The sequence below is a fragment of the Halichoerus grypus genome, chromosome 5 (assembly GCF_964656455.1).
Source record: "Halichoerus grypus chromosome 5, mHalGry1.hap1.1, whole genome shotgun sequence".
NCBI classification, from domain to species: Eukaryota; Metazoa; Chordata; class Mammalia; order Carnivora; family Phocidae; genus Halichoerus; species Halichoerus grypus.
In genome coordinates, this window is record NC_135716.1 from 899838 (window position 1) to 923347 (window position 23510).

Below are 23510 nucleotides of genomic sequence, written 5' to 3' on the forward strand. Positions count from 1 at the left end.
GCTCTGGGCCTCTAACCGCTTGCAGCAGCTGCAGCCCCAGAAGGCAGGTGCTCGGATGGGCTTCCAAGACGTGCGCTAGGTCCTCCTGGATGGACAGGGGACCTCCTCTGAGCCCATGTGCAGGCGCTGGACTGCTGGGGTGGGGCCTGGCCGTCCCTTCCAGACAGGACTGGGGGAGCCCCTGAGGACAGCCCCAGGGCAGCAAGCAAGCCCAGCCAACAGCCCAAGGGGTCTGGCTGGGACCAGACGGGAGCAGAGCAGCTCTGGGGGCACCGGGCCCTGCAGGCCTGCTCCCCAGCAATAAAGTCGAGTTTTGGGGAGGGAAACCGCGTGGGTGGGTCCGCATTTCCCTTACAAACTCCATTCAAACGCCCTCAGGGGCTCGGGATGCACCCCCTCCTGGCACCCCGCGCCGTGGCTCTGGGGGAGCCGTCCACAAGGGCCGGGGGTACGGCGGAGAGGACAGCCGCCCTCCACAATTCAGGGGCGTTCCTCAACAGGGGTGCTCGCAGGCGGCCAGCCTGCCAGAGCGGCGCGCCCGGGGCGTCGACAGGGCCCCGCGGGTCTCCGGGTACCTGCCCGCCGCACCCGCGGGCGCGCCCCCCGCCACCGCCCTCCGGTGGGGGCGGGGCCGGGGCGGGGAGGGGCCGGCGGCGCGTTTAAACCCTGGCGGCGGGGCGCACCGGCCAAGCAGCGAGCCAGGGACCAAGCAGCCGAGAGCCGGGCGCGCCGTGCAGGCAGGTGGGACACGCAGGCCAGGCCAGGCCCGGGAGCGAAACCGAAACTCCTCCGAGGGCACCGGGGCCTGGGACCGGGAAGGCTGGGGCGGGGGGCGCGCGTGGGGGCCGACGCACCAGTGGAGCGGCCTGAGCTCTGGGCTCGGGCTGGGCCGTTCTTCCAGCCGGGCCGCTGACCTCCCTACAGCCCTGGTGGGCGAGGGTCCAGGTTACTAGCACGGACGTGGGAGATGCCGCCCGCGGGGATCCTCCCCGACCCAGCGGTTTCCCGGCAGGGCTGGTGTGCCGCTCCGGGCGGGGTCCGGCAGGTCAGGTTCCTGGCCGGGGCGGGGCGTGGGGAGGGGGTGCGGACACTAGGGGCAGGAGTGAGTCGGGCGCCTACGGTGGTGGGCGGTGCGAGGTAATCAGGCTGACAAATTGAGGGCGAGTGCTGCTCCTGGCTGGGGCCCCGGCCAATTGGGGTGCTACCTGCTGTCGGGGATGGGTGGGCACAGGCAAGATCCTCCGGAGGCAGGGTCGGGAGGGGCTCTGCCTTCCCTGTACCCTCCTGTCATGCCGAGCTTCTGTGGCCACTGGTCTCTGCCCCACGGAGGTGGGTGGATCCTGCTGCAGTTGCCCACAGTCGGGCAAAGGCCAAGATTGCTGCCTCCCTCTGTGGCCGGAGGCAGCCTGGCCTCCTCCTTCTGTCCTGATGTGGCTCAGGTGGACCGCCAGCCAGCCCTCGCCCCACTCCCATCCCAGGCTGGAGAGGGGGCTGACCTTCAGGGGTATTGACAAATGGCGGCCCACACCCAAGGAATGCAGACTCACCCTCCTCGGGAATTGTCTTCCCCCCCTTGTTGCCTGGGGGCCACCTGAGATGGGGCCACTCCAGGGAAGCCACAGGAAGAGTCCTCCCCCCTCTCAGATTCCCTTTTCTTTCCCGGAAAATCTGCTCAGCCTCTCTCCCCCAGCCCCAAGGCCACTAGCCTCTTGGGTCACACACCATGCCCACATCTGCTGGTGGCCACCTCTCTGGGATACCCATCTTTTGGCTTCTGTGACATTGGGCTTGCCTGGGCCTCCCACCCTTGAAACCCCTCCCTTTCCCACTCCCCAGGCCCTGGACACCAGTCACATGCCCTGGTCTGTCTCTCCCCAGCTCCACACCCCCCTGTCCAGCCGCCTTCCCAAGGTCCCCAACGCAGACTCAAGTACCCACTCCCGGGATCCTCCTCATGCCCCACCTGGGCAGACTCCAGAGAGACTCAGACCAGGCTCAAGGTCACTGTCAGCCAAACGGGGGCACAAGGACTCCCTGGCCTTGGCCTTCACTTCCTGCTCTCCTGCTCCCTCAGACACCCAGCCCCCTCCCTCCCACCATGAATCCCTTTGTGCAGGAAACTGGAGCCTCCGGTTCGGCCGAGCGCGTACTGGCTCTAGTTTTCCCATCTAGTGCCTGCCTGGCACTGCCCCCCACCCCCCCAGCACAGCCTGTCTGGCTCCGGGCTGGCTGCCCATGTCCAGGCCAAGGGCCACCCATGGCCCTGCTCACTTGGCTGCTCCTGTCCCCGCCGTGGCCCAGAACACACTTCCGTCCCTCTGCTGGGTAGTGAGGTGCCTCTCTTCTCTCCCCACCCTTGTCCCCTGCCAAGGGAAGGCGCACTGTTCTCACTACCCCACAGCCCTGTTACCTGGAGCTCCTGCTGGGACTGGGGCAGGGCTGGGTGCGGGCCGCGCGGGGCTCCCCTGGGCTCATAGGCCCTCTGAAGGCCGTCCTGGAACGAGGCACACTTTACAAACGTGCCAGTCATCGGTGCCGCTGGGCAGCAAAGCTTGCGTCCAGGTCGGGTCCCAGAAGCAGAATCTGACAGCAGGAGTGTTAGGAGTGGGCTCAGGACGGCCCCTGCGGAAGGAAGCCGGGGTGGTGCGGGGGAGGACAGGAGCCAGCTGGCCTGTAATGCAGCCTCACCACCGGGAGGAGGTCAGGGTGGCCTCGCACCCACCACCGGCACTCAGGGCACCAATGGGCTTCTTGTCCTGGGGAAGCCGCAGGACAAGGGCCTCCTTTCTCTGCTCTGCCCCTCATTCCCCGGACCGTCCCCACTGCATGTGTGCTGGGCTCAGTGCCCCCCTCAGGTGACAACACTGTGCGTTGGCCACTAGAACCAGGTGTGGGCCTCTGGGGCCCAGCCGCCGCCCTCACCCCGGCACAGACCCCACGTCCTCCTCGTGGTCAGGTCACTCCTCTTCTGGCCTCTTGGTCCGGGACACAAGGAGCCATGGCCCTCAGTGCAGTGGGACTGTCCCTGACAGAAGCCGTCATCCTCTGGAACTGACCCCGGAGCCGCAGGGACGGGGAGTGGGGTCATTGGAGGGATGGTGGGGGGCCACGTCTGCTTCCATCGCTTGGCTCCTGGACCCATGTGGTCCATCTACGGGGGACAGGTGCGTCACATTTTAGGTAGTACACCCCCTCCCGGGGGATGGGGCCACCTGGGAGCTGGTGCTGCAGCTCGCCCCTCTCACGACGGCGCTGCCCCAGCCTGCCCTGCAGAGAGCAGAGCCTCTTCACTGGCCACTTTGAAGCCCCAGGTGCCCACATGGGCTTTAGATGCCCAGCTGGTCCCTCACAGCCGTTTGTGATCGTCTTCTGAAGCTTGGTTGCTTAGCAACACCCCCCAATTCCACTGTGTGCTCCGTTATGAGCCCCCTTCTCAAATGCCTGATGCTACGCTCGCTTAGGTGGGAAAGCTGGTGGGTCGAGGCCCTTCCTGGAGCCCAGCACCCGTGGCCAGCCAGGTGGCAGCTACCCTCCAAAGCCCCACTCAGTTTCTGCCTGGTCCTGGCACCGCCTGTCTGAGCTTCTGAGCAGCACATAGCTCCTGGGGTCCAGAGGCTCAGGCCCCACATCTGTGTATGGGAAGGGAAGGGGACAGGATTTCACCCACCCCAGGGGTTTGCAGAAGGGTCCCAAGCCAAGTCGAGGGACTGAGCCAGTGCAGCCCTAGGAAGGGCAAGGCAGTTCCTGAGGGGACAGAAGTGGGGGCCATCTGCCCGCAGCCCTCCTTAAGTCCCGGATGGGGTCTGGGCAGCACCTGGAAGCGTCCACCCTACCAGATCTGTGTGTCTGCTGGGCCATGCTGCCCCCCGCACTGCCCTGGCCACTGAGGCTTTCCCGTGGAGGTCTCAGCTGCCCACCCCCTCGATCACTTGCTGCCCCCACCCTGCTCCAGGACTGGAGGCGGTGGAGAGGGCAGGAACAGGGAAGGTGGTCTCAAGCGACACCACAGGTCCTTGCAAGCTGTGAGGCTGAGGGGTGCTTGGAGGCCATAGGCACCAACGTGAGGTGGGCGGGCATGATGAGGACCCCTGGTGGGGCCAGCAGGGGCAAGAGAAGGTGTGAGGGATTCAGGGCTCCGGCTGGACAGAGTGCTTGAAGCAGAACCTGAGCACGAGCAGTTGTGGGGGTGCCGCGGAGTCTGAGGCTCCTCAGGAGGCAGCCGGGCACGTGGTTCCAGGACCCCAGGGCAGGCTGGGCTTCTGATGCAGATTTGGGGGACTGAGGGCAGTGTGAGGGGCTCCCTGGTTTCATGGGTAAGTCACCAGCGAGAAGGCCGCGCAGCCGTGACCCAGAGGCGGGGTAGTCAGATCCAAAGTGCATTTGTTGAGTTTGGCAGCCAGAGTCCAAGGTCACCTTAGCCAGAGCCGTGGAGTGGGGATGCGCGTGCGCCTGAGCCTTGTCCCAAGGCCTGTGTGCGATGCGGGCCGAGAGCTGGTCGGGAGGCCAGGGCAGGCGTGGTCAGGCTCCCGAGCTGAGGGCCAGCACCAGCAGGGAATGAAGTGTGGTTCTGCGGAAACCGGGTGTGGGCCGGCTCACGGGGCGGAGGAGAGAGGGAGGGCATGGCTCCCTGAGCTGTCGCAACATTACCATAACCTGGGCGGCTTAGCACAACAAACTCCTCTCACAGTTCACGGGGCCAGAGTCCAGGGTCTGCTTCTGCGCGGGGAAGTGGTCCTGCACGGGTGCACCCCTCCGCCTCTGTCTTCCCGTAGAGACACCAGTCGTGTCAGGGATTAGGGCCCTCCCTGCTCTGTGACCGCAACTGAGTTACAGATGCAAAGACCCTATTTCCAGGGTCATAGGTCCTGGAGGTTAGGACTCAGACATCTCTTCTGGGGGGACATGATTGAACCCCACCGGAAGGGGATGGGTGTGGGTGAAGGAGGTTAGTGTGCAGGTATGATAGGGGATGGGAGGTGGGATACTTAGGCCCGCAGCTCAGAGGATTGGGGCACACAGCTGTCTGCTGAGAGGGGACAGCTATGGGGCGCTGGGACTCTGAGCCAGCTGACCAGAGCCCAGTGCCTGGCCTTCCCCACGGCTCCTGCAAGACCAGCTCACAAGCACTGAGTCTTTGCTCTCTTCGGCCTCCGAGGCCAGGTGTGGGCACAGAGAGGACATAACCGAGAGAGCAAAGGGGTTGGGGAGTGGGGGCAGGGAGGACACCGAGTCAGACCGAGGCAGGAGACTCTGGGGGGTTCCTGCCTGGAGCCCACTGGGGGTCTGGGAAGGAACAGAGGCCAGAGCAAAGGCTCCAGGGTGGGGTGGGGGGGTTGGAGGAGGTGACTGGAAGGGGGAAGGGCACTGGTGTCCCTGAACCCAAGGGGTGGCAGGACAAGGAAAGAGCTCTGGGGAGCAGAGGGGAGGCCTGTGAGGCTGGAAGGTGTAAATTAGAGGCGGAGGATGAAGGTGGGTGGGGCCACAGGACGGGTGGCGCGGAGCTGCCCCCACCTGGAGCGTGCAGGCCCCTCCAGGCCCGGCCCACACCAGGACCCTGAGGGTGTTGGGCTGGGACGGGGGCCAGAGGATGGCCCACAGGAGAAAACAGAGCCCACACATCCTGGAGGCTACCCTGTTGGCCTGAGGTCCCTCGTGGTCCCTCCTGGGACCCCACGGGGCAAGGCAATGGACCTCACTTGGATGCTGATCCCCGTCCCCCAGGCTGATTCCGGGCTTGGGGCTGACCCCTGACTGTTCCCCTCCTGCCTGCCTGGGCCATCCCAGGGCCCCTAACAGAGCCTTTCTCCCCCCGCAGGGAGCAAACACAGTGGGCCTTGGGGGAGTGAATTCTACACAACCGGCCAAGCATGATGAATGGCCACACCTCTCCTCCTCTTGATGTCCTGGCCACCAACGGCACTGAGCTGACCACCGTCCCCAAGACCGTGAAGGCCATGCTGGGAGCCAGCACCCCCTCCGGGCCCCAGTCCAAGAGTATCGCTGGGGTATATGTGGAAGCCTCCTGCCAGGCTCAGAGTCTCTACACGGCCATGAAGCAGGGCCTCCTGTCTGGTGAGCTTGGGCTGGCTCTGCTGGAGGCCCAGGCCGCCACCGGGGGCCTTGTGGACCCCACGCAGGGCCACTTCCTCTCTGTGTCTGAGGCCGTGCGGCAGGGCCTGGTAGGCCTGGAGCTAAAGGAGAGGCTCCTGGCTGCTGAGCGGGCCGTCACTGGGTACCCTGATCCCTACGGTGGCGGGAAGCTGGCACTCTTCCAGGCCATCAGGAAGGAGGTGCTGGAGAGAGCACTGGGGTACAGCTGGCTAGAGGCCCAGCTGGCCACTGGGGGCCTGGTGGATCCCGTTCAGGGTGTGCGAGTGGCCCCAGAGCTGGCCTGCCAGCAGGGCCTCCTGGACCAGGAGACGTGGCGTGGCCTGGCAGAGGGCGAGCCCAGCTCCGGTGCCCCTGGCTTCCTGGACCCCAACACAGGCGAGTGGCTGTCCTACCGCGGGCTGCTGGGCAGGTGCGTGAGAGCCCCCAGTACAGGGCTGGCTCTGCTGCCCCTCAAGACCACTTTCCAGACCCTGAGTGGGGCAGTGAGCTTGGCAGAGCTGCTGGAGGTGGGGGTCCTGGATGGGGAGACTGCCCAGGGCCTTCAGGAGGGCAAGCTGGTGGCGTCAGATGTGAGCACATGGGCCGCCGTGAAGCGCTACCTGCAGGGCACGGGCGGCGTGGCAGGGGTTGTCCTGCTGCCCGCGGGCCACAAGAAGAGCTTCTTCCAGGCCATCACCGAGCACCTGCTCCCGATGGGCACGGCCCTCCCGCTCCTGGAGGCTCAGGCCGCCACCTGCACGCTGGTGGATCCAGCCACCGGCCGGCGCCTAGGGGTGGATGAGGCCGTCAGGGCAGGCCTGCTCGGCCCGGAGCTGCACAGGCAGCTGCTGGTGGCCGAGCAGGCGGTGACGGGGTACGATGACCCCTTCAGCAGAGGGCGAGTCTCCCTCTTCCAGGCCATGAAGAAGGAGCTGGTGGACAGGCCTCTGGCGCTGCGACTCCTGGATGCCCAGCTGGCCACAGGTGGGCCAGTGTGTCCAGCCCGCAGGCTCCGGCTGCCCCTGGAGGCCGCCCTGCGCCTTGGATGCCTGGACGAAGAGACGTGGCAGTGTGTCTCCCGGGCCACTGGCTTCTCAGACCCCAGCACACAGGGGAGCCTTGGCTATGGGCAGCTGATGGCCCACTGTGTCACCGACCCAGAGACAGGGCTGGCCTTCCTTCCTCTCTCAGACGGGGCCCTCGGAGGGGAGCCACAAGGACCCCCATTCATTGACCACAGCACCCGGCAGGCCTTAAGTGAGGCCACGGCCACCATCTCCGTGGGCAAGTTCCAGGGCCGGCCCGTGTCACTCTGGGAGCTGCTCTTCTCCGAGCACATCTCCGCAGAGCAGAGGGCGGCACTGGCCCAGCGACACCAGGAGGGCGCCATCTCGTTGGAGGAGCTGGCGGCGGTGCTGAGGGCCACCCTGGAGCAGGCTGCAGCCACGGCCAGGACCACCTTTGCTGGGCTCAGGGGGCCCGTGACGCCAGATGAGCTGTTGAAAGCAGAGATCATTGACCAGGACGTGTACGAGCAGCTGAAGCGAGGACAGACCACAGCCCAGGAAGTGGGCAGGCTGGACTCGGTCCAGAGGTACCTGCAGGGCACCGGCTGCATCGCGGGCGTGCTGCTGACCAGCTCCCGGGAGCGGCTCAGTATCTACGAGGCTCGCGCGAAGGGGCTTCTCAGGCCCGGCACGGCACTCATCCTCCTGGAGGCACAGGTGGCCACGGGCTTCATCCTTAACCCAAAGGAAAACAGGACATACTCTGTAGAGGAGGCACTGAGGGCCGGCGTCATCGGGCCCGATGTGTTTGCAAAGCTGCTGTCGGCCGAGCGCGCCGTCACCGGCTACAAGGACCCCTACACCGGGGAGCAGATCTCCCTCTTCCAGGCCATGAAGAAGGACCTCGTCGTCCGCGACCACGGCATCCGCCTGCTGGAGGCCCAGATTGCCACGGGCGGCATCATCGACCCCGTGCACAGCCACCGCGTGCCCGTGGACGTGGCCTACCAGCGCGGCTACTTCGACGAGGAGATGAGCCGCGTCCTGGCGGACCCGAGCGACGACACCAAGGGCTTCTTCGACCCCAACACGCACGAGAACCTCACGTACCTGCAGCTGCTGGAGCGCTGTGTGGAGGACCCCGAGACGGGGCTGCGCCTGCTGGCCCTCGGCCGCTCACAGCCCGAGCTGGTGGATGGCGCCACCCGACGGGCCTTCCAGAGCCTGCTGCTGTCTGTGAGGTATGGGCGGTTCCGGGGACAGAGGGTTTCCGCGTGGGAGCTGGTCAACTCAGAGTGCTTCAGCGAGGAGCAGCGGAGGCAGGTCCTGCGGGACTACCGACAGCACAGGGTGTCGCTGGCACAGGTGGCCCAGCTGCTGGGGAGAGCAGTGGGGAGGTGGGTGGACATCACGCTGCCCATGCTCCGGGGCCGAGTCACAGCCTACCAGCTCTGGGAGGCCCAAATCATTGACCAAGAGCTGCTGGACCGGGTGCTGGAGGGGGCAGTGAGCCCCGAGGCCCTCCTGCGCGTGGACAGCGTCCAGCGGGCCCTGCGTGGCTCGGGTGCTGTGGGCGGCGTGCTGCTGCAGCCCTCCAGCCGGCGGCTCAGCCTCTACCAGGCCATGAAGCAGAAGCTGCTGGGGCCGGGCGCGGCGCTAGCCCTGCTGGAGGCTCAGGCGGCCACTGAGGCCATTGTTGACCCCCACGGTCTGGAGACCCTGTCCGTGGATGAGGCCGTGCGCAGGAGGCTGGTGGGCCCAGAGCTGTACGGCAGGCTGAGGCAGGCGGAGGACGCGGTCAGCGGCTTCAGAGACCCCTTCTCTGGGGAGCGGGTATCCCTGTTCCAGGCCATGAAGAAGGGCCTTGTCCCTGCAGAGCAGGCTGCCCGCCTCCTGGATGCCCAGGTAGCCACAGGAGGGGTCATTGACCCCACAGGCCACCATCGCCTCCCCATGCCCGTGGCCACCCAGCGTGGCTACCTCGACCAGGAGATGGCGATCGCCTTGTCCAGCTCCTCCAAGACCTTCCCCACGCTAGATGGCCGGGGACGCACCAGCTATGCCCAGCTCCTGGACCAGTGTGTGAGGGACGAGGCCTCTGGGCTCTACTTCCTGCCCCTGCCAGAAAATGCTGCCGCTGTCCCCACTGACGAGCAGGTCCAGGAGACCCTGCGGGCTGTGCCGGGGGCTGAGGACGGCACGTCCCTCTGGGAGCTCCTGAGCTCTTGCCGCTTCACTGACGAGCAGCGGAAGAGCCTCTTGGAGGACTTCAGGGCAGGGCAGACTACCACGCAGCAGCTTCAGGAAACGGTGCAGAAGCAGGTGCGTGAGGCAGAGCTCCTGGCACAGGCTCGTGTCACGGTGCCCGGCCCAAGGGGGGAGGTTCCTGCCGTCTGGCTGCTGGATGCTGGCATCATCACCCAGGAGACCCTGGCGGCGCTGGCTCAGGGCACACAGTCACCTGCCGAGGTTGCTGAGCAGCCCGCCGTGAAGGCCTGCCTGTGGGGTACGGGCTGCGTAGCCGGCGTGCTGTTGCAGCCATCGGGGGCCAAGGTCAGCATCAGCCAGGCCATGAGGGACGGCCTCTTGCCTGAGGGCCTGGGGCGAAGGCTGCTGGAGGCCCAAGTGGCGTCTGGCTCCCTCATTGACCCCCTGAGCAACCTGAGGCTATCTGTGGAAGGTGCCATCAAGGCCGGCCTGGTGGCTGGGGCCCTGCATGAGCAGCTCCGGCAAGCCGAGAGGGCCGTAACCTGGCACACTGACCCCTATTCAGGAGGCGCCCTCTCACTGTGGCAGGCCATGGAGAAGGGGCTGGTGCCCCAAAGGGAGGGCCTCCCCCTCCTACAGGTGCAATTGGCCACAGGGGGCGCAGTGGACCCTGTCCACGGGGTGCACCTGCCTGAGGCAGCAGCCTGTAGACTTGGCCTCCTGGACAAGCAGGTCAGCCAGGTGCTAACCTCAATGGCCGAGGACAGTAAGTTCTTCTTCGACCCCAGTGCACAGGACAAGGTGACGTACAACCAGCTCAAGGAGCGCTGTGTCCTGGACACTGACACCGGCCTGTGGCTGCTTCCACTTGCCCAGGACAGGGTGCTTAAGGTGGACGAGCACACGCTGGTGGCCCTGAGGGCCATGAAGGTGCCTGTCGGCACTGGGAGGTTCAAAGGTCTCAACGTGTCACTGTGGGACCTGCTCCACTCAGAGTACGTCGACATCCACAAACGGCGGGAGCTGGTGGCGCTCTGCCAGTCCGGGAGGGCCACCGCCCTGCGGCACGTGGCTGTGGCCATCACCGCCCTGGTTGAGACCTCAGAGAGACAGCCCTCGCAGGCCACCTTTAGAGGACTCCGGAAGCTAGTGTCGGCCAGTGACTTGTTTAGGTCCCGGCTGATTGACAAGGAGACGCTGGATGCGCTGAATCAGGGCAGAAGAACAGTGCAGGAGGTGATGGAGAGGAGCAGCATCAGGTGGCACCTGGAGGGAGGCAACTTCATTGCTGGGGTCCTCATCCAGGGCACAAAGGAGAAGATGAGCATCTACCAGGCCATGTGGAAGGGCGTCCTGCGGCCCGGCACGGCCCTGGTCCTGCTGGAGGCGCAGGCGGCCACCGGCTTCGTCATCGACCCCGTGCGCAACCAGAGGCTGTCCGTGGAGGAGGCGGTGGCCGTGGGCCTGGTGGGCGGCGAGATCCAGGAGAAGCTGCTGTCGGCCGAGCGCGCCGTCACCGGCTACAAGGACCCCTACACCGGGGAGCAGATCTCCCTCTTCCAGGCCATGAAGAAGGACCTCATCGTCCGTGACCACGGCATCCGCCTGCTGGAGGCCCAGATCGCCACGGGCGGCATCATCGACCCCGTGCACAGCCACCGCGTGCCCGTGGACGTGGCCTACCAGCGTGGCTACTTCGACGAGGAGATGAGCCGCGTCCTGGCGGACCCGAGCGACGACACCAAGGGCTTCTTCGACCCCAACACACACGAGAACCTCACGTACCTGCAGCTGCTGGAGCGCTGTGTGGAGGACCCCGAGACGGGGCTCTACCTGCTACAAATTGTGAAGAAAGGAGAAACCTACATTTATATTGATGAAGCCTCAAGGCAGCTTCTGCAGTCCCAAACTACGACCATGCACGTGGGGAGGTTCGCCAGTCAGAAGGTCTCCCTTTGGGACCTACTGTCGTCTCAGTACTTCACAGAAGAAAGGAAACGGGAGCTCATCCATGAGTACAGAGCCCGGAATGCGTCCCTAGAGCAGCTGTTGGGGGTCATCACTGCTATAGTGGAAGAAACAGAGGAGCGATACCAAGGCATGAAGGTGGCAGCCATCCGTGGAGAGGTGACAGCTGCAGAGTTGTTCAACTCTGGAGTCATTGATAAAAGGACCCTGGATGCCCTGTCCCGGGAGAGATCAGGGGGGCAGGATCTCAGCAGGTTGGCGCGCGTGAGACCCTATCTGGAGGGTACTGGCTGCATTGCGGGGGTGACTGTACCTTCCACCCAAGAGGTGATGAGCTTCTACGAGGCCAGCAGGAAAGGACTCATCCCCATGGGGTTTGCGGCTCAGCTGCTGGAGGCCCAGGCAGCCACGGGATTCATGCTGGATCCCTGCAGCCAGAAGAGGCTCTCCGTGCAGCATGCCGTGGCTGAGGGCCTGGTGGGTGAGGAACTGCAGGCAAGGCTTCTGGAAGCCGAGAAGGCCGCCCTAGGCTACACGGACCCAGCCACGGGAGACACGATCTCACTGTTCCAGGCCATGCAGAGGAGGTTCGTCGGAAGAGAGGAAGCGCTGAGACTGCTAGAGGTGCAGGTGGCCACGGGGGGCATCATCGACCCCCTGCACCACCACCGGCTCCCCCTGGACGTGGCCTACACACGGGGCTGTCTGCACCAGGACACATACCCACTCGTTGCAGATCAGAAGCACATGAACAAAAGGTATGTGGATCCAAACACTCAGGAGAGGGTCACATACCAACAGCTACAGGAGAGGAGCCACAAAGAAGCAGGGACAGATTGGGCTCTCTTCCTGGTAGTCAGGGACCACCAAACCTCTGCCTATGTTGACGAGGCAACAAGGAGGGCCTTAGAAGCCGAGCAGGTGCAGGTCCCGGTGGGAAGGTACAAGGACCAGAGGACATCAGTGTGGGAGCTGCTCAACTCTGAGTACGTGACCCAAGAGATAAAAGTCCAGTTGATCAGTGACTATAAAATACACGAGACCCAGGCATTGGAAAAGGTAGTAAACATTATTTTAGAACTAATAGATGAGAAAGAAAAAAGCAAGAAGCAACTATGGTTCCCAGGGATCCGAAAACAAATCACGGCTTCAGAACTCATCGATGCAAAAATCATCAGCAAGGAGGTGATGGGTGACCTGGCCCAGGGCACCAAGACCCTGCAGGAGGTGACGGAGATGGACTCGGTCAAGCGCTACCTGCAGGGCACGGGCTGCATCGCGGGCGTGCTGGTGCCCGCCAAGGACGAGCCCGGGCGGCAGGAGAAGATGAGCATCTACCAGGCCATGTGGAAGGGCGTCCTGCGGCCCGGCACGGCCCTGGTCCTGCTGGAGGCGCAGGCGGCCACCGGCTTCGTCATCGACCCCGTGCGCAACCAGAGGCTGTCCGTGGAGGAGGCGGTGGCCGCGGGCCTGGTGGGCGGCGAGATCCAGGAGAAGCTGCTGTCGGCCGAGCGCGCCGTCACCGGCTACAAGGACCCCTACACCGGGGAGCAGATCTCCCTCTTCCAGGCCATGAAGAAGGACCTCGTCGTCCGCGACCACGGCATCCGCCTGCTGGAGGCCCAGATCGCCACGGGCGGCATCATCGACCCCGTGCACAGCCACCGCGTGCCCGTGGACGTGGCCTACCAGCGCGGCTACTTCGACGAGGAGATGAGCCGCGTCCTGGCGGACCCGAGCGACGACACCAAGGGCTTCTTCGACCCCAACACGCACGAGAACCTCACGTACCTGCAGCTGCTGGAGCGCTGTGTGGAGGACCCCGAGACGGGCCTGCGCCTGCTGCAGGTGGCCGGCCGGGGCTCCGCCGCGCACCAGCTGAGCGAGGAGCTGCGCGGCGCCCTGAGGGACGCCCGCGTGTCGCCGGGCCGCGGCGTCCTCCAGGGCCAGAGCGTCTCCGTCTGGGAGCTCCTGTTCCACCGGGAGGTGCCCGAGGGCCTGCGGCAGGACCTGCTGCGCAGGTACCAGGCGGGCGTGCTGAAAGTGCAGGAGGTGGGCGCCGCCCTCACCCGGCTGCTGGCCCGTGCCGCCGCCGCCGAGAGCGGGGCCCCGCATCCGGCCCTGCCGGACCCCCGCGGGGCCCTGCGTGCCGCCACCATGGAGGTCAAGGTGGGCCGCCTGCGCGGGCCGGCGGTGCCCGTGTGGGACGTGCTGGCCTCCAGCTACGTGAGCGGCGCCACGCGGGAGCAGCTAGTGGCCGACTTTGGCTCGGGGACGCTGGGCTTGCCGGCGCTGACCCGCAGGCTGACCACCATCATCGAGGAGGCGGAGGCGGCCGGAGGGCCCGAGCGCGCTCAGGGGGACGCCGCCCGCGGCCCGCAAGAGGCCGGGCCAGCCGGGCGCGGTGGCGGGGACGGCGACGCGGGGCCGCCCCCGGGCCAGGCCGCCGCCGAGCCCGCCGCCAGTGGCCCCCAGGAGCAGGCCCTGCGTGCCGCCACCATGGACGTGCACGCCGGGCAGTTCCGGGGGCAGCGGCCCTCCGTGTGGGAGGTCCTCTTCTCCTCCTACCTGAGCCAGGCCCGCCGGGATGAGCTTCTGGCCCAGCACGCGGCCGGCGCCCTGGCCGTGCCCGCCCTGGTCACCATCCTCACCCAGGCCATCGAGGAGGCGGAGGAGCGGCTGAGCAAGGTGTCGTTCCGGGGCCTGAGGCGCCAGGTGTCCGCCTCCGAGCTGCACACGTCCGGGATCCTGGGCCCTGAGACCCTGCGGGACCTGGCCCAGGGCACCAAGACCCTGCAGGAGGTGACGGAGATGGACTCGGTCAAGCGCTACCTGCAGGGCACGGGCTGCATCGCGGGCGTGCTGGTGCCCGCCAAGGACGAGCCCGGGCGGCAGGAGAAGATGAGCATCTACCAGGCCATGTGGAAGGGCGTCCTGCGGCCCGGCACGGCCCTGGTCCTGCTGGAGGCGCAGGCGGCCACCGGCTTCGTCATCGACCCCGTGCGCAACCAGAGGCTGTCCGTGGAGGAGGCGGTGGCCGCGGGCCTGGTGGGCGGCGAGATCCAGGAGAAGCTGCTGTCGGCCGAGCGCGCCGTCACCGGCTACAAGGACCCCTACACCGGGGAGCAGATCTCCCTCTTCCAGGCCATGAAGAAGGACCTCGTCGTCCGCGACCACGGCATCCGCCTGCTGGAGGCCCAGATCGCCACGGGCGGCATCATCGACCCCGTGCACAGCCACCGCGTGCCCGTGGACGTGGCCTACCAGCGCGGCTACTTCGACGAGGAGATGAGCCGCGTCCTGGCGGACCCGAGCGACGACACCAAGGGCTTCTTCGACCCCAACACGCACGAGAACCTCACGTACCTGCAGCTGCTGGAGCGCTGTGTGGAGGACCCCGAGACGGGCCTGCGCCTGCTGCAGGTGGCCGGCCGGGGCTCCGCCGCGCACCAGCTGAGCGAGGAGCTGCGCGGCGCCCTGAGGGACGCCCGCGTGTCGCCGGGCCGCGGCGTCCTCCAGGGCCAGAGCGTCTCCGTCTGGGAGCTCCTGTTCCACCGGGAGGTGCCCGAGGGCCTGCGGCAGGACCTGCTGCGCAGGTACCAGGCGGGCGTGCTGAAAGTGCAGGAGGTGGGCGCCGCCCTCACCCGGCTGCTGGCCCGTGCCGCCGCCGCCGAGAGCGGGGCCCCGCATCCGGCCCTGCCGGACCCCCGCGGGGCCCTGCGTGCCGCCACCATGGAGGTCAAGGTGGGCCGCCTGCGCGGGCCGGCGGTGCCCGTGTGGGACGTGCTGGCCTCCAGCTACGTGAGCGGCGCCACGCGGGAGCAGCTAGTGGCCGACTTTGGCTCGGGGACGCTGGGCTTGCCGGCGCTGACCCGCAGGCTGACCACCATCATCGAGGAGGCGGAGGCGGCCGGAGGGCCCGAGCGCGCTCAGGGGGACGCCGCCCGCGGCCCGCAAGAGGCCGGGCCAGCCGGGCGCGGTGGCGGGGACGGCGACGCAGGGCCGCCCCCGGGCCAGGCCGCCGCCGAGCCCGCCGCCAGTGGCCCCCAGGAGCAGGCCCTGCGTGCCGCCACCATGGACGTGCACGCCGGGCAGTTCCGGGGGCAGCGGCCCTCCGTGTGGGAGGTCCTCTTCTCCTCCTACCTGAGCCAGGCCCGCCGGGATGAGCTTCTGGCCCAGCACGCGGCCGGCGCCCTGGCCGTGCCCGCCCTGGTCACCATCCTCACCCAGGCCATCGAGGAGGCGGAGGAGCGGCTGAGCAAGGTGTCGTTCCGGGGCCTGAGGCGCCAGGTGTCCGCCTCCGAGCTGCACACGTCCGGGATCCTGGGCCCCGAGACCCTGCGGGACCTGGCCCAGGGCACCAAGACCCTGCAGGAGGTGACGGAGATGGACTCGGTCAAGCGCTACCTGCAGGGCACGGGCTGCATCGCGGGCGTGCTGGTGCCCGCCAAGGACGAGCCCGGGCGGCAGGAGAAGATGAGCATCTACCAGGCCATGTGGAAGGGCGTCCTGCGGCCCGGCACGGCCCTGGTCCTGCTGGAGGCGCAGGCGGCCACCGGCTTCGTCATCGACCCCGTGCGCAACCAGAGGCTGTCCGTGGAGGAGGCGGTGGCCGCGGGCCTGGTGGGCGGCGAGATCCAGGAGAAGCTGCTGTCGGCCGAGCGCGCCGTCACCGGCTACAAGGACCCCTACACCGGGGAGCAGATCTCCCTCTTCCAGGCCATGAAGAAGGACCTCGTCGTCCGCGACCACGGCATCCGCCTGCTGGAGGCCCAGATCGCCACGGGCGGCATCATCGACCCCGTGCACAGCCACCGCGTGCCCGTGGACGTGGCCTACCAGCGCGGCTACTTCGACGAGGAGATGAGCCGCGTCCTGGCGGACCCGAGCGACGACACCAAGGGCTTCTTCGACCCCAACACGCACGAGAACCTCACGTACCTGCAGCTGCTGGAGCGCTGTGTGGAGGACCCCGAGACGGGCCTGCGCCTGCTGCAGGTGGCCGGCCGGGGCTCCGCCGCGCACCAGCTGAGCGAGGAGCTGCGCGGCGCCCTGAGGGACGCCCGCGTGTCGCCGGGCCGCGGCGTCCTCCAGGGCCAGAGCGTCTCCGTCTGGGAGCTCCTGTTCCACCGGGAGGTGCCCGAGGGCCTGCGGCAGGACCTGCTGCGCAGGTACCAGGCGGGCGTGCTGAAAGTGCAGGAGGTGGGCGCCGCCCTCACCCGGCTGCTGGCCCGTGCCGCCGCCGCCGAGAGCGGGGCCCCGCATCCGGCCCTGCCGGACCCCCGCGGGGCCCTGCGTGCCGCCACCATGGAGGTCAAGGTGGGCCGCCTGCGCGGGCCGGCGGTGCCCGTGTGGGACGTGCTGGCCTCCAGCTACGTGAGCGGCGCCACGCGGGAGCAGCTAGTGGCCGACTTTGGCTCGGGGACGCTGGGCTTGCCGGCGCTGACCCGCAGGCTGACCACCATCATCGAGGAGGCGGAGGCGGCCGGAGGGCCCGAGCGCGCTCAGGGGGACGCCGCCCGCGGCCCGCAAGAGGCCGGGCCAGCCGGGCGCGGTGGCGGGGACGGCGACGCGGGGCCGCCCCCGGGCCAGGCCGCCGCCGAGCCCGCCGCCAGTGGCCCCCAGGAGCAGGCCCTGCGTGCCGCCACCATGGACGTGCACGCCGGGCAGTTCCGGGGGCAGCGGCCCTCCGTGTGGGAGGTCCTCTTCTCCTCCTACCTGAGCCAGGCCCGCCGGGATGAGCTTCTGGCCCAGCACGCGGCCGGCGCCCTGGCCGTGCCCGCCCTGGTCACCATCCTCACCCAGGCCATCGAGGAGGCGGAGGAGCGGCTGAGCAAGGTGTCGTTCCGGGGCCTGAGGCGCCAGGTGTCCGCCTCCGAGCTGCACACGTCCGGGATCCTGGGCCCCGAGACCCTGCGGGACCTGGCCCAGGGCACCAAGACCCTGCAGGAGGTGACGGAGATGGACTCGGTCAAGCGCTACCTGCAGGGCACGGGCTGCATCGCGGGCGTGCTGGTGCCCGCCAAGGACGAGCCCGGGCGGCAGGAGAAGATGAGCATCTACCAGGCCATGTGGAAGGGCGTCCTGCGGCCCGGCACGGCCCTGGTCCTGCTGGAGGCGCAGGCGGCCACCGGCTTCGTCATCGACCCCGTGCGCAACCAGAGGCTGTCCGTGGAGGAGGCGGTGGCCGCGGGCCTGGTGGGCGGCGAGATCCAGGAGAAGCTGCTGTCGGCCGAGCGCGCCGTCACCGGCTACAAGGACCCCTACACCGGGGAGCAGATCTCCCTCTTCCAGGCCATGAAGAAGGACCTCGTCGTCCGCGACCACGGCATCCGCCTGCTGGAGGCCCAGATCGCCACGGGCGGCATCATCGACCCCGTGCACAGCCACCGTGTGCCCGTGGACGTGGCCTACCAGCGCGGCTACTTCGACGAGGAGATGAGCCGCGTCCTGGCGGACCCGAGCGACGACACCAAGGGCTTCTTCGACCCCAACACGCACGAGAACCTCACGTACCTGCAGCTGCTGGAGCGCTGTGTGGAGGACCCCGAGACGGGCCTGCGCCTGCTGCAGGTGGCCGGCCGGGGCTCCGCCGCGCACCAGCTGAGCGAGGAGCTGCGCGGCGCCCTGAGGGACGCCCGCGTGTCGCCGGGCCGCGGCGTCCTCCAGGGCCAGAGCGTCTCCGTCTGGGAGCTCCTGTTCCACCGGGAGGTGCCCGAGGGCCTGCGGCAGGACCTGCTGCGCAGGTACCAGGCGGGCGTGCTGAAAGTGCAGGAGGTGGGCGCCGCCCTCACCCGGCTGCTGGCCCGTGCCGCCGCCGCCGAGAGCGGGGCCCCGCATCCGGCCCTGCCGGACCCCCGCGGGGCCCTGCGTGCCGCCACCATGGAGGTCAAGGTGGGCCGCCTGCGCGGGCCGGCGGTGCCCGTGTGGGACGTGCTGGCCTCCAGCTACGTGAGCGGCGCCACGCGGGAGCAGCTAGTGGCCGACTTTGGCTCGGGGACGCTGGGCTTGCCGGCGCTGACCCGCAGGCTGACCACCATCATCGAGGAGGCGGAGGCGGCCGGAGGGCCCGAGCGCGCTCAGGGGGACGCCGCCCGCGGCCCGCAAGAGGCCGGGCCAGCCGGGCGCGGTGGCGGGGACGGCGACGCGGGGCCGCCCCCGGGCCAGGCCGCCGCCGAGCCCGCCGCCAGTGGCCCCCAGGAGCAGGCCCTGCGTGCCGCCACCATGGACGTGCACGCCGGGCAGTTCCGGGGGCAGCGGCCCTCCGTGTGGGAGGTCCTCTTCTCCTCCTACCTGAGCCAGGCCCGCCGGGATGAGCTTCTGGCCCAGCACGCGGCCGGCGCCCTGGCCGTGCCCGCCCTGGTCACCATCCTCACCCAGGCCATCGAGGAGGCGGAGGAGCGGCTGAGCAAGGTGTCGTTCCGGGGCCTGAGGCGCCAGGTGTCCGCCTCCGAGCTGCACACGTCCGGGATCCTGGGCCCCGAGACCCTGCGGGACCTGGCCCAGGGCACCAAGACCCTGCAGGAGGTGACGGAGATGGACTCGGTCAAGCGCTACCTGCAGGGCACGGGCTGCATCGCGGGCGTGCTGGTGCCCGCCAAGGACGAGCCCGGGCGGCAGGAGAAGATGAGCATCTACCAGGCCATGTGGAAGGGCGTCCTGCGGCCCGGCACGGCCCTGGTCCTGCTGGAGGCGCAGGCGGCCACCGGCTTCGTCATCGACCCCGTGCGCAACCAGAGGCTGTCCGTGGAGGAGGCGGTGGCCGCGGGCCTGGTGGGCGGCGAGATCCAGGAGAAGCTGCTGTCGGCCGAGCGCGCCGTCACCGGCTACAAGGACCCCTACACCGGGGAGCAGATCTCCCTCTTCCAGGCCATGAAGAAGGACCTCGTCGTCCGCGACCACGGCATCCGCCTGCTGGAGGCCCAGATCGCCACGGGCGGCATCATCGACCCCGTGCACAGCCACCGCGTGCCCGTGGACGTGGCCTACCAGCGCGGCTACTTCGACGAGGAGATGAGCCGCGTCCTGGCGGACCCGAGCGACGACACCAAGGGCTTCTTCGACCCCAACACGCACGAGAACCTCACGTACCTGCAGCTGCTGGAGCGCTGTGTGGAGGACCCCGAGACGGGCCTGCGCCTGCTGCAGGTGGCCGGCCGGGGCTCCGCCGCGCACCAGCTGAGCGAGGAGCTGCGCGGCGCCCTGAGGGACGCCCGCGTGTCGCCGGGCCGCGGCGTCCTCCAGGGCCAGAGCGTCTCCGTCTGGGAGCTCCTGTTCCACCGGGAGGTGCCCGAGGGCCTGCGGCAGGACCTGCTGCGCAGGTACCAGGCGGGCGTGCTGAAAGTGCAGGAGGTGGGCGCCGCCCTCACCCGGCTGCTGGCCCGTGCCGCCGCCGCCGAGAGCGGGGCCCCGCATCCGGCCCTGCCGGACCCCCGCGGGGCCCTGCGTGCCGCCACCATGGAGGTCAAGGTGGGCCGCCTGCGCGGGCCGGCGGTGCCCGTGTGGGACGTGCTGGCCTCCAGCTACGTGAGCGGCGCCACGCGGGAGCAGCTAGTGGCCGACTTTGGCTCGGGGACGCTGGGCTTGCCGGCGCTGACCCGCAGGCTGACCACCATCATCGAGGAGGCGGAGGCGGCCGGAGGGCCCGAGCGCGCTCAGGGGGACGCCGCCCGCGGCCCGCAAGAGGCCGGGCCAGCCGGGCGCGGTGGCGGGGACGGCGACGCGGGGCCGCCCCCGGGCCAGGCCGCCGCCGAGCCCGCCGCCAGTGGCCCCCAGGAGCAGGCCCTGCGTGCCGCCACCATGGACGTGCACGCCGGGCAGTTCCGGGGGCAGCGGCCCTCCGTGTGGGAGGTCCTCTTCTCCTCCTACCTGAGCCAGGCCCGCCGGGATGAGCTTCTGGCCCAGCACGCGGCCGGCGCCCTGGCCGTGCCCACCCTGGTCACCATCCTCACCCAGGCCATCGAGGAGGCGGAGGAGCGGCTGAGCAAGGTGTCGTTCCGGGGCCTGAGGCGCCAGGTGTCCGCCTCCGAGCTGCACACGTCCGGGATCCTGGGCCCCGAGACCCTGCGGGACCTGGCCCAGGGCACCAAGACCCTGCAGGAGGTGACGGAGATGGACTCGGTCAAGCGCTACCTGCAGGGCACGGGCTGCATCGCGGGCGTGCTGGTGCCCGCCAAGGACGAGCCCGGGCGGCAGGAGAAGATGAGCATCTACCAGGCCATGTGGAAGGGCGTCCTGCGGCCCGGCACGGCCCTGGTCCTGCTGGAGGCGCAGGCGGCCACCGGCTTCGTCATCGACCCCGTGCGCAACCAGAGGCTGTCCGTGGAGGAGGCGGTGGCCGCGGGCCTGGTGGGCGGCGAGATCCAGGAGAAGCTGCTGTCGGCCGAGCGCGCCGTCACCGGCTACAAGGACCCCTACACCGGGGAGCAGATCTCCCTCTTCCAGGCCATGAAGAAGGACCTCGTCGTCCGCGACCACGGCATCCGCCTGCTGGAGGCCCAGATCGCCACGGGCGGCATCATCGACCCCGTGCACAGCCACCGCGTGCCCGTGGACGTGGCCTACCAGCGCGGCTACTTCGACGAGGAGATGAGCCGCGTCCTGGCGGACCCGAGCGACGACACCAAGGGCTTCTTCGACCCCAACACGCACGAGAACCTCACGTACCTGCAGCTGCTGGAGCGCTGTGTGGAGGACCCCGAGACGGGCCTGCGCCTGCTGCAGGTGGCCGGCCGGGGCTCCGCCGCGCACCAGCTGAGCGAGGAGCTGCGCGGCGCCCTGAGGGACGCCCGCGTGTCGCCGGGCCGCGGCGTCCTCCAGGGCCAGAGCGTCTCCGTCTGGGAGCTCCTGTTCCACCGGGAGGTGCCCGAGGGCCTGCGGCAGGACCTGCTGCGCAGGTACCAGGCGGGCGTGCTGAAAGTGCAGGAGGTGGGCGCCGCCCTCACCCGGCTGCTGGCCCGTGCCGCCGCCGCCGAGAGCGGGGCCCCGCATCCGGCCCTGCCGGACCCCCGCGGGGCCCTGCGTGCCGCCACCATGGAGGTCAAGGTGGGCCGCCTGCGCGGGCCGGCGGTGCCCGTGTGGGACGTGCTGGCCTCCAGCTACGTGAGCGGCGCCACGCGGGAGCAGCTAGTGGCCGACTTTGGCTCGGGGACGCTGGGCTTGCCGGCGCTGACCCGCAGGCTGACCACCATCATCGAGGAGGCGGAGGCGGCCGGAGGGCCCGAGCGCGCTCAGGGGGACGCCGCCCGCGGCCCGCAAGAGGCCGGGCCAGCCGGGCGCGGTGGCGGGGACGGCGACGCGGGGCCGCCCCCGGGCCAGGCCGCCGCCGAGCCCGCCGCCAGTGGCCCCCAGGAGCAGGCCCTGCGTGCCGCCACCATGGACGTGCACGCCGGGCAGTTCCGGGGGCAGCGGCCCTCCGTGTGGGAGGTCCTCTTCTCCTCCTACCTGAGCCAGGCCCGCCGGGATGAGCTTCTGGCCCAGCACGCGGCCGGCGCCCTGGCCGTGCCCACCCTGGTCACCATCCTCACCCAGGCCATCGAGGAGGCGGAGGAGCGGCTGAGCAAGGTGTCGTTCCGGGGCCTGAGGCGCCAGGTGTCCGCCTCCGAGCTGCACACGTCCGGGATCCTGGGCCCCGAGACCCTGCGGGACCTGGCCCAGGGCACCAAGACCCTGCAGGAGGTGACGGAGATGGACTCGGTCAAGCGCTACCTGCAGGGCACGGGCTGCATCGCGGGCGTGCTGGTGCCCGCCAAGGACGAGCCCGGGCGGCAGGAGAAGATGAGCATCTACCAGGCCATGTGGAAGGGCGTCCTGCGGCCCGGCACGGCCCTGGTCCTGCTGGAGGCGCAGGCGGCCACCGGCTTCGTCATCGACCCCGTGCGCAACCAGAGGCTGTCCGTGGAGGAGGCGGTGGCCGCGGGCCTGGTGGGCGGCGAGATCCAGGAGAAGCTGCTGTCGGCCGAGCGCGCCGTCACCGGCTACAAGGACCCCTACACCGGGGAGCAGATCTCCCTCTTCCAGGCCATGAAGAAGGACCTCGTCGTCCGCGACCACGGCATCCGCCTGCTGGAGGCCCAGATCGCCACGGGCGGCATCATCGACCCCGTGCACAGCCACCGCGTGCCCGTGGACGTGGCCTACCAGCGCGGCTACTTCGACGAGGAGATGAGCCGCGTCCTGGCGGACCCGAGCGACGACACCAAGGGCTTCTTCGACCCCAACACGCACGAGAACCTCACGTACGTGGAGCTTCTCCAGAGAGCTACTGTCGACCCAGAGACGGGCCTCTTATTTCTTTCCGTTATTTGAGCAGAATGGCCTTTCTTGGTGTTGTTGCTTCGTTTTCTAAAAACATATTGCTGTATTTCAGCAATCTCAGAAAGTCCGATGATTTTAGTAATCTATACTACTTGTTATAAGTATACATATTTCTGGAGACAAACCAATAATTTCCATTTTCCTTCTAGTGTTTTCACTTTTCCCATGTTGTGCTAAAATGAGTGTATGCTCTCAAGATATTCATATGTACATCTCCAGCAAGTTTTACTTGTCAAATTTTAGTCTTTGTGTATCTCAGTGATGGATATTAGGTGACCTTTTCTGGTAAACTTTGTTGCAGTTAGCGCTAAGAAGCCTTTCCTTTGTTTTTTGTTTTTGTTTTGGCATATTCCACTGAATTGTATACATCTGATTGTTGTTTTCTTTTTTTATTGAATGTACTCTCATACATTTGAAAGATATGCTTCTGCTTGTGGACTAACTCATTTCCTATCAGTCAGTGGTCTGCGGCTCTTTGGGGTCCCTCTTGGTGTCCGTGCTTCCCACTCTGTGGTCAGTGAGGGTCTGAATCTGTCTTAGAGCAGTCTGTTACATATGTCCCCTCACAGGGGTGTGACTGGCATGTTTTGGAGCCATATCCTTCATAATTTACAGAGAAATATTCATGTTTATAAACAAAGGTTTCTTCTTTTCAGATTGAGTGTTCAGATGTTTTAAATGTAGAGATAAGAAAGTAAACAATAAAAAAAACATGTCACACATGTAGGGCAACAGGTCTTGGAGCATGACCCCTGGAAGATCCTAGAACTTCAGTCCTTAATTAAAGGGTGTCTTGTTGGGACATGGGGCCCGTCCTTCCTGGTCTCCCTGTTCACTACAGAGAGAGTTGTGAGCCGCTGAGGGACATTTCGGTGTGCCTCCTGCTGCTAGATGGCAGCCGGGACACAGGGAGCAGGCTGC

General features: G+C 67.7%; 1 protein-coding gene across 1 annotated transcript; it reads left to right on the forward strand.

The window, feature by feature from the left end:
* The first annotated feature begins 698 nt into the window (after nt 1-698).
* On the forward strand, nt 699-22595 carry EPPK1 (epiplakin 1). Its single transcript, XM_078071892.1, has 3 exons — nt 699-741; nt 5816-18414; nt 19969-22595. Exons 2-3 carry the CDS (start codon nt 5868-5870, stop codon nt 22578-22580), a joined length of 15159 nt encoding a protein of 5052 aa, XP_077928018.1. The 5' UTR covers nt 699-741; nt 5816-5867; the 3' UTR covers nt 22581-22595.
* The last annotated feature ends 915 nt before the right edge of the window (nt 22596-23510 follow it).